The sequence below is a fragment of the Mauremys reevesii genome, linkage group 18, assembly GCF_016161935.1.
Source record: "Mauremys reevesii isolate NIE-2019 linkage group 18, ASM1616193v1, whole genome shotgun sequence".
In the NCBI taxonomy this organism is placed as follows: Eukaryota; Metazoa; Chordata; order Testudines; family Geoemydidae; genus Mauremys; species Mauremys reevesii.
Genome location: NC_052640.1, coordinates 31,680,513 through 31,694,447, shown reverse-complemented (window position 1 = coordinate 31,694,447; position 13,935 = coordinate 31,680,513). Strand labels below are relative to the sequence as shown.

Below are 13,935 nucleotides of genomic sequence, written 5' to 3'. Positions count from 1 at the left end.
CCAGGCTTCTTGCCCCAGCCCCAGCCCCAGCCCTCTCTTGGACTGTTTTAAGCCCCGAAGGGCAGGAGCGGGTAATCCCCCTGCTACAGGGACCCTCTCGACTGTGGGGCTTGTTTCCGATCCTTAGTCCATTCACGTCTCTGGGCGGAGTTCCTCTGGGCGGCGTCCACTGGCTCCCTTGACGCCTTCGAGGAGCAGTGGGCGCTGTCCGGGGTTCTCTGCTCGGTGTCCCCGTCAGGCTCCCTTCTTATGACCCTTTGACCGCACTCCTGTCCCTGTTCTTTCATTAGTTGTCCCCCGCAATTAGTGGGTTTCTGAGGTCCTGTAGATCCTCCCCTTAGGCTGAGGGGGGGGATTCGTTAGCATGGGGCGGGCTTGCGCCCGCCCTGCTTCCCGGAAACCCAATAGATACAGGGACCCTCTGCTGTGCTGGGAACACAGGTGCCTACAGCATGCTGAGCTCCTTGGGGTGAGGGAACAAAACCAGAGGGGTTGAGGGGTGGAAACGATCTGTTAGCGCTTCCAGTCCCTCCCTAGGTCTTTCCACCGCTGCATGCGAGTGCTGAGAGTGGTGATGCCATGGAGCTGGGGTGGCGCAGTTTCTGGCGTGGTGGAGACTGGCTTGGCACATAACAGACCCACTCATCAGCCACCCCCCTCCCCTTTAGCTGAGACAAGGAGAGGAGGGGTGGAGACAAGAAACGCTCTCTGCTCTGCAGGGATCCTGCCAAGAAGCCGAGTTAACCAAGGGAAATGGAACCAACGTCAGCCTTGTAGTTTGACCATGTCTGGACAGCTGAGCTAAGAAGTGCAGGGAGCTCAGCACAGAGCACACGGGTTAGGAGCCAAAGGGTGAGTCCCTGGCAGCGATCTCCAGTGCCCACGTGCTCCCACAGCTGCTCTCAAGGAGGCATTTCTGTGTCAGTGACACACAGAACACACTGCACTAAAGGCCAGGACAGCGATGGCTGCCAAGCTTGTCCCTGCTCCAGAACAGGCCAGGCCCGAACATTTGGCTCCACTCTCTGCCTCGTGCCATCACGTTACAGCCCAGGTCCAAAGCCAGCCTGGGCTAGCAGGGATCGAACACCATCCCCATGGCCAATGGCTGGAGCGAGCTGGCGGCTGTCAGCCCAGCCCCGCGTGACACAGGTGTGCGTATAGTCTTGTGACAATGGGGAGAGATCAGAGGCGCTGGCCAAAGTGCCTTATTAGCATAGGATGGTGTTATCCCGACAGCACCTGGCTCTGGCCCTCTGCCACTGCCTGGACCCCAGCCTAACCTAGCCTACCGGTTTAGAGAACAGCACCCATCTCCTCACTGGCTCCCTTGGGGGTAGTCTTAGCAGACAGGCCAACGACTGAAGGGGCCATGGAGAGTGACCAGCTGGCTCCCACTGGAGGGGCTCCGCCCTCAGCTCGGAGGAGAGAGGCAGTGAACTCTTGGGGGGGAGGCGCTGGAGTGGGACTCAGGAGAGCTGGCTTCAATTCCCAGCTCTTGGGCAAGTCACTGAGTTTCTCTGGCTCTCAGTGCCCCACCCCCCCATGAAATAGGGCTGAGAACGCCCCCCCTTGGGTTTGGCTTGTCTGTTCAGACTGTAAGCTCTGGCCCGGGACCCTGCTGGTCATTATTAAAAAGAGTGAAGCTCGAGGTGCATTGGCCACAGCTGTGGACTCCACTCCCCGTGGCTCTCAAGCCAGTGTCACAACATGAAATGCGCTGAGTTTGGGTTGCCACCTCCTTCCCTCCACTGATGCACATGGGGCTCAACTGAATGATGGCTTTTTGCTTCCATTGCTGCCTGTGCAGGAAATGGCATCACCAGTGGCGCGAGCACTGCCAGTCTGGGAACAGGGTTTGTTAGCCCAGTGGCAGCACAGAGCCAGCAGGGGGAGCTGTCACACTGAGTTTTGTTTCAAGAAGAAAGCCAAGAAGTGGAGAAGGAAATACACAGGTCACAATATTAAGGTGCCCCTGGCTCACCTGACTGTTTCCCTTTAATAGCAATGGACTAATGATCTGACGTTTCTTTATTCTTTTAACAGAAAGGTTCCAAGTAGGGCTGTCAATTAATCACAGTTAACTCACACGATTAATGCAAAAAAGTGAATGGGGATTAAAAAAATAATTGTGATTAATTGCAGTTTTAATCGCATTGTTAAATAGAATACTAATTTAAATTTATTAAATATTTTTGATGTTTTTCTACATTTTCAAATATATTGATTTCAATTACAACACAGAATTCAAAGTGTACAGTTCTCACTTTATATTTTTTATTACAAATATTTGCACTGTAAAAATGATAAAAGAAATAGTATTCATCTCATACAGGTACTGTAGTGCAATCTCTTTATTGTGAAAGTGCAATTTACAAATGTAGAATTTTTTTGTTACATAACTACTCTCAAAAAAACCCAATGTAAAACTTTAGAGCCTACAAGTCCACTCAGTCCTACTTCTTGTGCAGCCAATCGCTCAGACAAACAAGTTTGTTTACATTTACAAGACAGAATGCTGCCCGCTTCTTATTTACAATGTCACCTGAAAGTGAGAACAGGAATTCGCATGGCACTTTTGTAGCTGGTGTTGCAAGGTAGTTACATGCCCGATATGCTAAACATTCGTATGCCCCTTCATGCTTCGGCCACCATTCCAGAGGACATGCTTCCATGCTGATGACACTCATTAAAAAAATAATGTGTTAATTACATTTGTGACTGAACTCCTTGGGGGAGAATTGTATGTCTCCTGCTTTGTGTTTTACCCGCATTCTGCCATATATTTCATGCTATAGCAGTTTCAGATGATGACATGTTGTTCATTTTAAGAACACTTTCACTGCAGATTTGACAAAACGCAAAGAAGGGACCAATATGAGATTTCTAAAGATAGCTACAACACGCAATCCAAGGTTTAAGAATCTGAAGTGCCTTCTAAAATCTGAGCGGGACAAAGTGCAGAGCATGCTTTCAGAAGTCTTAAAAGAGCAACACTCTGATGCGGAAAATACAGAACCTGAACCACCAAAAAAGAAAATCAACCTTCTGCTGGTGGCATCTGATTCAGATGATGAAAAGGAACATGTGTCAGTCTGCACTATTTTGGATCATTATCGAGCAGAACCCGTCATCAGCATGGACACGTGGTGGTTGAAGCATGAAGGGAATATGCATCTTTAGCGCATCTGGCACGTAAATATCTTGTGATGCCGGCTACAAAAGTGCCATGTGAACGCCTGTTCTCACTTTCAGGTGACATTGTAAACAAGAAGAGGACAGCATTATCTCCTGCAAATATAAACAAACTTGTTTGTCTGAGCGATTGGCTGAACAAGAAGTAGGACTGAGTGGACTTGTAGGCTCTAAAGTTTTACATTGTTTTGTTTTTGAATGCAGTTATTTTTTGTACATAATTCTACATTTGTAAGTTCAACATTCACGGTAAAGAGATTGCACTACAGTGCTTACATTAGGTGAATTGAAAAATACAATTTCTTTTGCTTTTTACAGTGCAAATATTTGTAATAAAAATAAATATAAAGTGAGCACTGTACACTTTGTATTCTGTGTTGTAACTGAAAGCAATATATTTGAAATTGTGGAAAACATCCAAAAATATTTAAATAAATGGTATTCTATTATCACTTAAAAGCATGATTAATCGTGATTAATTGTTTTAATCGCTTGACAGCTCTAGTTCCAAGGGCTTTACAGACTATGTACGTCACTGCACCAGCCTCTGGGGAAGACCACAGGTGCCTGCAGGACAGGCAGTGAAAGGGGGGTGGGGGAGATTTAAGGAGACAAGGTGTGGCCCTGAAAACTGAAACTTGGCCAGGAGGGTGGATCAATTTACAAAGAGACCCACAGGCAGTTAAACACCCCAGCTTGGTTTTACATTTCATCTGAAATATGGCACTTCCAGCAGCGCGCTGCCCCCTAGTGCCACACAGGGGCATTGGCAGCAGCACTGCCACCGCCTGAGTCTTCCTGGGAGGTCTCCCATCCAGCTGCTGATCAGACCCAGCCCCGCTGAGCTAGTGAGATGTACGAAGACGCTTAGAATGGGTTCATTTATCCTGCCCAGCATCGTGATCATCACAAGACCCTCCGTGCCCAAATGTAACAACTCTCTGTGAATGGTGGGACTGGAGCATCAACTAGGCAACAGGAAGCAGCAGTCTGGTGATGTCTCTGCACTGAGCAGCGGGGGTTAGACTCAGTCTGGGCAGCAACTTCCCCTTAGAAAAGGGGCTCGGGGACTGGTCATTGGGGGCCCATGGGCTAGGCTGGGAGAGGAGGTGCAAGGCAAGGTTAGAGGGCAAGGTCAAACTCACCTCCCAGGACGACAATCTTCTTACGGGTGTCTTCACTCAGGAAATGCTTGATGAGGTTGTAGGCCACAGGGAAAAGCTTGGGAGCTGCAAGGATGGTACAGAGAGAACATAGCATCATGGGCAAGAAATCCTTCACACCATCCTCTCACCCTGGCCTTCCACCTCCTGCGCCCCCCCGCCAGGGATCTGAAATGCCTTCTTCCTGTCTCTCACCGATCCCTGCCATGGAGCACCAGTGCTGTGCCAATGTGATAGAGATGGGAGAACAACATACCACATGGCCAACAACATGGTGCATCACCTGGGCTGACTGTGGTATCTCCTACTGGGCCATGGCACAAACAACCATGCTTCCCCAGCTGGATACTAGCTCTGTACCCCAAGTGGCAAAGGTCTGCCCAGAGCACCCTCCAGACTGGATGTTCCTGGGGGGCAGAGATGTGCATGCAGCATCTCCTCCAAATGCAAGTCTGCTGTCTCAGCTCACACATGGATATGCATGTGTGTATGTGTGCGTGTGCATGCAACTGCACAGTTGGGCGGGGAGGGGAAGCATACAAGCAGTGGTGAGCTGGAGACGGTTCGCACCAGTTCGCAGGAACCGGTTGCTAAATTTAGAAGCTGGTTTAGAACCGGTTGTTAGGGTTACCATACAGCCAGCAGCCGCCACTGCTGCTGGGAGACAAGACACCTCGCTCTGTGCAGCTAGAGCGTCCTTTGCCCGAGCTCTACCTTCCCCCGGTTTGCCCCGCAGCCCCCCCGAACCTCGTCACCCCCAATTCCTCTCCCCACCGAGCCTCGTCACCCCCGGATTCCTCCCCTCCCCCCCGAGTCTCGTCTTACCTTGGGCTCCGGCAGGCTGATTGAATCAAACTGCAGCGCTCCTGCCCGAGCTGATTCAATCACTCTGCGGGAGCCCAAGGTAAGAGGGGAGGAATCCGGGGGTGACGAGGCTCGGGCGGGGAGAGGACTTGGGGGTGACGAGGCTCCGGGGGGGAGGACTGGGGGGGCTGCGGGGCAAACCGGGGGAAGGTAGCGCTCGAGCAAAGGACTCTCGGCTCTTCAGCTGCACAGAGCCGAGGTGTCTTATCTCCCAGCAGCAGCTGCCGCTGCTGCGAGGGGAATCAGACTGCAGCTGGCAGCCTGCGGAGCCCAAGGTAAGACAGGGAGGGGAGGAATCAGAGAGTGACGGGGCTGGGGGGGGAGGAATCAGGGGATGACGAGGCTCGTGGGGGGAGGAATTGTGGGGTGACGAGGTTGGTGGGGGGGAGAGGGATGGGATCCCAGGGTGGCAGTGAGTTCCCTGTCTGTATGTTCTAAATAATAGCAGCTGTTCCCCTAGCAAAATCCTCTCCTCTACATTTCCTTTCTATTTTTGCCTCATTTTCTCCAGTCTATAGTTCTGTTTTAAAGCCTATATTATCTATTCATGTTAATCTGTCTCTGTTTCAGACAGGGTTAAATATGTAACTTGTTTTACATAGAAAAATAGCTGGAGAGATAATGGTAAGACTATATCGCCCAGCATTCTAGAGAGGCTCTGTCCTTTACACGTTGTGACTAGGAAAAACAAAACTTGTCTTTGAATGTTATTAACCAATGTAATTGCTGTTAACACATCAGGAAGAAAGGCAATGACTTTAAGACCTGTTTGTATAATAATGGAAATACTAGAGTTTCTCACTGGCTAACTGTTAAAACATCATTTCTTTTGTTTACAGCCACTGGCAGTAGCTATTCAATCCCTTACCCCACGATGGTGTTCTGTAACATTTGCCATGGCTACTGTCTAAATTCTTGCCAAGCTTTTCATCATATCCACAGAACAGAGATTAAATTAATGTAACTGCTAGCTTCAATTCACACTAGTGCTTGTAAAAACTGCTTCATCAAAGCACTTAGTTCAATTTTGCAATAAATATCAGAATCCAATAAAGACTATTAAATCTGACTTATTGGCTACATATGTATTATATTTGGAGATGCAGTCAGCTATTATTCAACAGTGAGTTTCGGGGGGCGGCTGTCAGGGGGCAGGGGTGTGGAGGGGGTCGGGGCACTCAGGGGACAGGGAGCGGGGCGAGTTGGGTAGGGGGTGGGGACCTGGGGGGTAGTTAGGGTGGGGGGGGGTCTTGGGAGTCAGTGGTCAGGGGACAAGGAGCAGGGGTGGGGTTGATGGATTGCAGGTTCTGATGGGGGCAGTCGGGGGCAGGACGTGGAGGGGTGTTGGATGGGGAGGACAGCTGTTTTGGGAGGCACCGCCTTCCCTACCTGGCCCCTGATACAATTTTGCAACCCTGATATGCGGGGCCAGCTTTAGGAAGTGTGGGGCCCGATTTGAACAGTTTTGACAGGGCCCTGGCAGGGATGAACTTAAAAAAAAAACACGTAAAAAAACACGTGGGGCTTACTCACCGGGCGGCGCTCCAAGTCTTCGGCGGCACTTTGGCGGCGGGTCCTTCACTCGCTCTGAGTCTTCGGTGGCACTGAAGGACCCGCCGCCGAAGTGCTGCTGAAGACCCAGAGCGAATGAAGGACCTGCCGCCAAAGACCTGGTAGGGAACTGGTTGCTAAGATTTTGGCAGCTCATCACTGCATACAAGCCTTGTCCTGCACTGCGGTTAAACCCACCTTTAATTACAAACAGGCGCTTCAGGGTCTCGGGATAGTTCTCCTCAAACATGGACAGAAGCTGTGAATCCAAAGGAGCTTGTCAGTCAGGGAGACAGAAACCTGCCCTCAGCCAACCCCAGTACCTCATGTCTGGGACCTTGCCTCAGCCCCCACCAGCCAGCCCTGGGCTGTAGTAGCAAGCAGCTGTGTGGGAGGAGACGGAACCAGATTCACATCCCTCCCCAGAGCCAGATCAGACACCTGCACAAAGCTTGCGAAGATTTCAGACAGGAGACAGCCCTTCCCCGTCTCTTCCTTCCCCTCCAGGCTTCTGCACCAAAGGAGAGGTGTTCTGGTTGCTTTAAACCCCAGTGACCCTCTAGTCCCCCAGTCTGAATCCCTCCGCCCCCCGCACGCCAGAACAGAGAGGAACAGAAATCAAAGGGCAAAGGCCAGTCATAAATACAAACAAAGGACTGGCAAGTAATTCAAATCCAAGTTCCTCAGGAAAGAGGGGTCAGTTTAGGACAGGCTGTCAGGGAGCCCCCAAATTCAGATCCACAAAAGGGCATTAAAACATAAACCCACTAGATCTGCTGTCATGGGGGAACAGGGGGAGAAAAGAGGCCAGTGCACCTGTGACTGGCCAGTTGACCCCTCCCTGTCCCCAGCTGGGCTTAGGAGAGGGCACCAGGGCCCTAGAGGGGAGGAGCCTGGGAGAATCGGCCAGTTGGCTGCGATGCAGCAGGTAGAGAGAGCTGTGTGGAACCGCACTGCTAGCGAGAACTGACCAAAGCTCGGACCCCTGAGGACCCCTGAGGAGTTGAAGGCTCAGGCAGTGGCTCCTTGGCAAATGGGGAAGATCCAGCTTACAGGGCCGCCCAGGTGGGGAGGGGGCAAGTGGGGCAATTTGCCCCAGGCCCTGCAGAGGCCCCCACGAGAGTTTTTTGGAGCCCTTGGAGCAGGGTCCTTCACTCGCTCCGGGGGCCCTGGAAAACTCTCATGGGGCCCGGGCCCCCGGAGCTTCTTCTGCTCTGGGTGTTCGGTGGCAATTCGGCGGTGGGGGGTCCTTCCACTCCGGGACCCCCCGCTGCTGAAGTGCTCTGAAGACCTGCGGCGGGGGGGTCCTTCCGCCCCGGGACCCGCTGCCAAAGTGACGGGTCTTCGGCAGCAATTCGACCCCGGGCCCCCTGAATCCTCTGGGCAGCCTGCCAGCTTATCTGGGGAAGTCGAGCCTGGGCTCAAGGCGGTTGGTGTGGGAGGGTGGATCCTGCTGGCAGGGAGGCCTGGAGAGTGGGACACTGGGGAGCTCTCTTGGGGACACCTGATGGGGGCTGTGGAGACTGGCCACTCTCAAGTGGATGGCCTGGAAAGCAGGGCCTTGCATCGGGGTGAAAGGAACTGGGAACAATGTGCTGCTATGGAGTGGGTGGGTGGAGGTGATTCCCCTGGAGTGGGGAATGGAGAAACCATGGTACCTTTATGTTTACTGTGCACACTGGAGAACTGCTTTACGGGAACTACTGCACTGGTCTATGCGAGCAAGCTGTACTCAAAGGTGGGCTTGGTAGCGCACACTGAGAGATGTTCTTTTCAGGGCTAGACTAAAAGGGAAACTGAGGCTAGGCATACCTGTTGTGTCACAGCCTGCCCATGAAAGGTGCCCTAGGTGGGGTCACCCTATGACATCTGCAGAGAGGAGGAAATTCACCTCTGTGCAGAGGGCTATAGCACCCGTAGAGCTGAAGCCAGACTCATGCAGTGCCCAGGCCCTAAGCAATAGCCCTCTGCATGGGGTGGAATTTGACCCCGAAAGAATAACACCATTAAAGCCTTTCCATGCTTATTAGAACCCCACAACCATAGGGGAAGGCATATCTCATGATTTCTACAGCAATCTCATGATTTTTGAGGCCCCAACATGATTTTTCAGATGGTTGGGGGTTGGCCAGTATTGAAGGATAAAACAGAATCATTCCAAACCAGCTACGCTGGAAGACACCGTCAGCATGGCCAACCCCAAATGGTCAACAAGTCATGAGTGAGATCTCCCAAAATCACGAGATTGGCTTGAAATTCATGAGATTTTAAAAAATAACTTGGAATTATTTATCAGAGGGGTAGCCGTGTTAGTCTGGATCTGTAAAAGCAGCAAAGAATCCTGTGGCACCTTATAGACTAACAGACGTTTTGCAGCATGAGCTTTCGTGGGTGAATACCCACTTTGTCGGATGCAAGATGGAATTATTTGTATTTGCTTTCTGGGTTTCTTTGACCCTTTCAGGTTCACGTTTTTGAGGTTTTTTCCACTGCCATAAGGGCCAGAAACTATTATTTTGATAAATGAGAGCTGAGATTCTCACATATTCCCATGACTCCAGGAGCTGGGGCTTTACGAAAAAACACCAAAGACTACAAGACACACAATAAAACTCTGAGAGTTGGCAACACTGGAAAACTACCAAAACTCCATGGATTTTGTAGGCACAAGAGAACAACCAAAGTCAGCCTTCAGCACCTCAAATCTAGAAGATCGGAGAGCCAAGGTAAAACATCAAACACTCCACTGAACACATCCAGGAAGCCCTTCTAAAACTATCTAGCACAACCTTCCAATCCAGACACTTGTCCAAGTGCATATATAGTATACCCAAGCTAGTTTGCCCACGTCCCCAGGGTACATACTGGAGCAGTTGCCAGCTTCACTTATTGCTACTCAAGCTAAATCAAAGCTACATCTGCACATGCTGCAATCGCACCTCCTGACTGCAGTGCAGCCATATCCTTTGTCAGCTGGGCTAGTTAACCTGATAACCAAAAGCGAGGCCCTCAGCACAAACATCTACTGAGGTATCTGTGATCCTGTCACATCCTCAGTAAGAGAACACTACCAATGCCAGTGTAATCCATAAAAGTCCAGTTGGATTCCTTCCCAGGAAAGGAACCACCAACCACATCTTTTAGCCTGTAGACGCTCGTTAACAAAGAAACAGGGGAAGATCTATTTGCCTCCTTCATAGACCTGAGGACTAATCCTTAAATCACCATGAAGTGGATTTGAGAGGAAAGCATGTGATCTGAGGAAACCCATGCACCAGACCATTCTGCAAGATGGAGAATAAGCAACATGTAAACAGAGACCCCCTCCCCCGACCTCCTCACCTCTCCGTACGCCTCCACGGCTGGCTTCCAGAGATGCTTCAGGCCTAGCCCCTCACAGTCATAGATCATCATGATCATCTCAACCCTCTTCCCCAGCTGCAAGAGAACAGAGCAAGAGGATTCAGACAGACACCATTCCAGCCATCTGCAGGGTAACATCCCAGGGAAAAACAGCCATCTTCAATCAAGACTGTTTTACTATGTGATGGGTTTTCTCCTATTCGCTTCCTGCTTGGGCCCTGGGGCATGGTGCCTTCCTGCGTGACCCCTTGGGCTGTCATCCTGGAAGAGTGGTGTATGTGGCTCAGTAGGGGATGCTCTCCTGTCCCAGCGCGGGTCCCAATGCTCCAGCGTGGTGACGGGACACTGCAGGAGATCCTATCCTTCAGGCAGCCATCTGAAATTCCTAAGCTGTTCCAACAGTGCTGGGCTATTAACACCCAAAGTCCTGAGCATATTCCAACACAGGCAGGTAATGTACATTCTGCCTCCCTGAATTCCACCCACTGTTTCAACTGGACACGGTTTTCTTCTTCACTACCTATTCTGAGATATTCTGCAGTGTTGCTGTGTGATGTTAAAGAGCTGCTCTCTTCCATCCCAGAAGTAGCTGCATTTCAGCGGTGGGCAAAGTGGTCTTGGTACAGAGAGCCTGTAATGCATTTCAGTTACTAGGATCCTAGCCAAGTCTGAATGCTGGTTTCTCCTGTGCCCTGCTCCGGCTTAGGACCCTAGACCTCAAGACAGAAAGTCCCTAGCCACTGCTACAGGCTCCTTCCCTGCCCTGGGCTCCTCAGGCCCAGATGACAATGACTCATGGAGGCAGCGAGGTCTCACCTTCTGGGTCTGCTTGTCACACTCCTGAAGCAGCATTTCGCAGTCATGGTACTTGTTTTTTAGCAGATCTTGTTTGGAGGCTGATAACAGGATGCCTTTGGCATCGAGGGGCCCAATGATCTCATACCAGATGGGGCAGCCATCCCGGTCATATCCACACATCCCCCCAGACATGTACTTCTGAATCACCTGCACAGAAGAGCGACAGGCCTCAGACACCCGCCACTAAGCACAGCCGTTCGCAGGCTGCACTCAGAACAGGTGCAGAAATCCAGCCCCGAGGACAGAAGAGAGAGGGCAAATGGGAACTCACCTCCGGGGGGCACCAGTTGATGATGTTGTCAGCATCCATGTGCTTCCGAACCTCAACGTACTGTTAAAACAAACCAGAGGGGAGCTGTTGAGAGTGGAGGGAAACAGTCTGGGTAGGGTGACCAGATTCCCGATTTTATAGGGACAGTCCCAATTTTTGGGTCTTTTTCTTATATAGGCTCCTATTACCCCCCACCCCCATCCCAATTTTTAACATTTGCTGTCTGGTCACCCTAAGTCTGGGTCACTTTCAAGCAGGGACAGGGACAGGGACAGGAAATACAGGAATCTGTGTACATCTTCCACCCTCCTCCGATGAACACTGACACTGTGGAACAAAACTCAGCAAGGCGGGGAGCGAGGTATGGATTACACAGCTGCAGAATCAGGAAAGATCCTGCATGTAACTGACAGCTTCTAACCAAAAGGGACTCAGGACTTCAAGGGCTTCTGGTGTGAGCTGGACTCTGGAACCAGAGGCTGGGAGTGCCTGCCGTGTAGCTTGGGGCCTGGACAGGTTTATGAATGGCTGCACACATGGGATCATGGGCTTGGATCCTGTTGGAATCAGCATGGGTGTGCAGAGCGGTGGGGAGTGCAGGGGCATAGGGATCGGGGACTGCTTTTGTTCTCTCCCCCGCACCCCCATTTGGGATGTAGAGACCCCAGGGAGGGGGCTGGGAGGCTCTCTTACCTTGCGGATCATGGCCTCGGATTTCTGCAGGTCGAAACATCGAGCTGCAACAGAACGGGAAGGTTATGCTCGTGGCCAGGCCCATTCTGTTATTACCCATCTGAACAGCTTGCCCCAGGGAGTTCCTGCTGGTGAATGATGCCGGCATGGCAGCACTGGGAGCTGGAGCACAGTGCCGGTGAGGTATGGGAGCAGCAGGAAAAATCAGCTCCCGAGTTGTTCCTGGCCCCTTAACCAGAGGGACTGAACTCCTGGGATCAGTCCATGTGATCCATTCAGTCCATGGCTTCTCAACTGAGCTGCCACTATTGGAGTGAATAGCACCAGCTGGGGTGGCAATTTGTTTTATGTGGCTATCTGCCTGCTGCAAACTGGGCTGAGACCCACCAACTCATTGCGCACAAGCCACCTGCCTGCCATCAGATGCTGATGAGTTCCAATCTCCAGCACCACTACCTGGGCTGCATCCAAACCAGAGACCTACAAGGAAAACGTTTCTTCCCATTATCATTCTGCAGTCAGTGATGCCAGCAACACTGGGGCAGCCTCTGGGCTTCCAGGGAGGTGTGCAGAGGTCACTGACTGCTGGACAGTTCTGCTGACGTTGCACAGGTTGGAATAGACTCCAGCTCCCTCTCCCTTAGCTGAGTTAGCTCCGCAGGGCTAGCAGGAACCAACAGGTGGTCACGCTTTCCTGTCATGGAAGCCAGGAGCTCTGAGTCTGATACATGCAGGGAGCAGCAAAGGGCCTGGAACAGGGTGACATGCCCCTTTAAGAGCTAGAGACCTGGGACCAGCCAACCTTAGTTACCATGTAGACACACCTGAGCAGGAACCAGGTGATTCCCCTATAAGATACTCCTGGGGGAATTCTGCACCACTGCGCATGCACAGAATTTATGTCCCCCGCAGATTTCTTTGCTTCCCTGCAGAAAAATGACTTTCTGACGGGGAAGCTGTGATGGAGTAGGGAGTATTAACCTGGTAATGTTGCATGGGAGTTTTGCTAGTTTACTGTCTTCTGCTAATACGGGGCGTGCCTCCGTTTCCCTGGGGTACTGCACCAATACTAGATGGTGATGGGAAATAAGGGTGTGACTTCACTGAGGGTTGATACTTGACGGCCAGCACGTAAGCGATGGCGGTTGCCCTTCGTAACCTGAGCCCATGAAGGGGTTGGGGCCAGGTGACACCTTCTGTCTGGGAAAATGGACAAAGGCTGGAGGAGGGGGCAGGGGTGTGGCTGGGTGAGGCAGCAGGAAGGGGTTTCAGGTTGGAGCTGGCTGGGGGACATGGGAGGAGGCCCAGAACCTGAGTCTGGGCTCTCCACCCCCAAGAGGGATCTGACTGAGGGGTCCTGTTTTCTGTACCTACAAGCCCTGCTGTAGACTGTGTTCCTGTTGTCTAATAAACCTTTTGTTTTACTGGCTGGCTGAGAGTCACGGTGAATTGCAGGAAGCCGGGAGTGCAGGGCCCTGACTCCCCCACATTCTGTGACAACTGGTGTTAGCGGTGGGATGTACTGCACCCTGTGGATGGCACTTCCTGCAGTAAGTGACTGAGGAGCAGTAAAATGATGGGAGATTAACAAGAACCAGGCGTGCTGAAGGCTCAGAGAGGAGCAGTTTCAGGAGGCAGAGGAGCTACACTTAACCCTGGGAGTGTGTGACCAGTGAGAAAGACTGTTGCAGTAACAGGTCCCCCTGGGGACTGCAGTGAGTGGTTTCAGGGGTGGAGGAGTCTGCAGCTTGACCCTGGGAGTGAGGTGGTGACCTGGAGAAGGGCTGGCACACTAGAGGGTCTTCCAGGAAACCAAGGGGAGCTGAGAGCACACAGGCCTGCGAGTCCACAACAACTTGGGAACAGCGGAGAGATGTATAACCATCTCCTTAAGAGGGACCTTGTAGAGCTGTGTAAGGAGAGAGGGCTTTGCAGAGGGAAGGCCACCAAAGCACAGCTGATTGCCCAGCTGGAGGA

At 51.7% G+C, this 13,935-nt stretch overlaps 1 protein-coding gene across 4 annotated transcripts in view; it reads right to left on the bottom strand.

Moving 5' to 3' along the window:
* SEC14L2 (SEC14 like lipid binding 2) overlaps window positions 1-13,935 on the bottom strand; it is a 54,417-nt gene that overhangs the window by 8,712 nt on the left and 31,770 nt on the right. For 3 of the 4 annotated variants that reach the window (XM_039505441.1, XM_039505438.1, XM_039505440.1), the window contains 6 exons: window positions 11,959-12,002; window positions 11,266-11,325; window positions 10,953-11,141; window positions 10,116-10,211; window positions 6,972-7,032; window positions 4,341-4,424 (listed from right to left, as the gene is read on the bottom strand). In XM_039505441.1, coding sequence (XP_039361375.1) covers window positions 4,341-4,424; window positions 6,972-7,032; window positions 10,116-10,211; window positions 10,953-11,141; window positions 11,266-11,325; window positions 11,959-11,970 — 502 coding nt within the window. In that variant the 5' untranslated portion in view covers window positions 11,971-12,002. The remainder of the gene's footprint in view (window positions 1-4,340; window positions 4,425-6,971; window positions 7,033-10,115; window positions 10,212-10,952; window positions 11,142-11,265; window positions 11,326-11,958; window positions 12,003-13,935) is intronic. The other variant, XM_039505439.1, reaches the window with a different exon arrangement.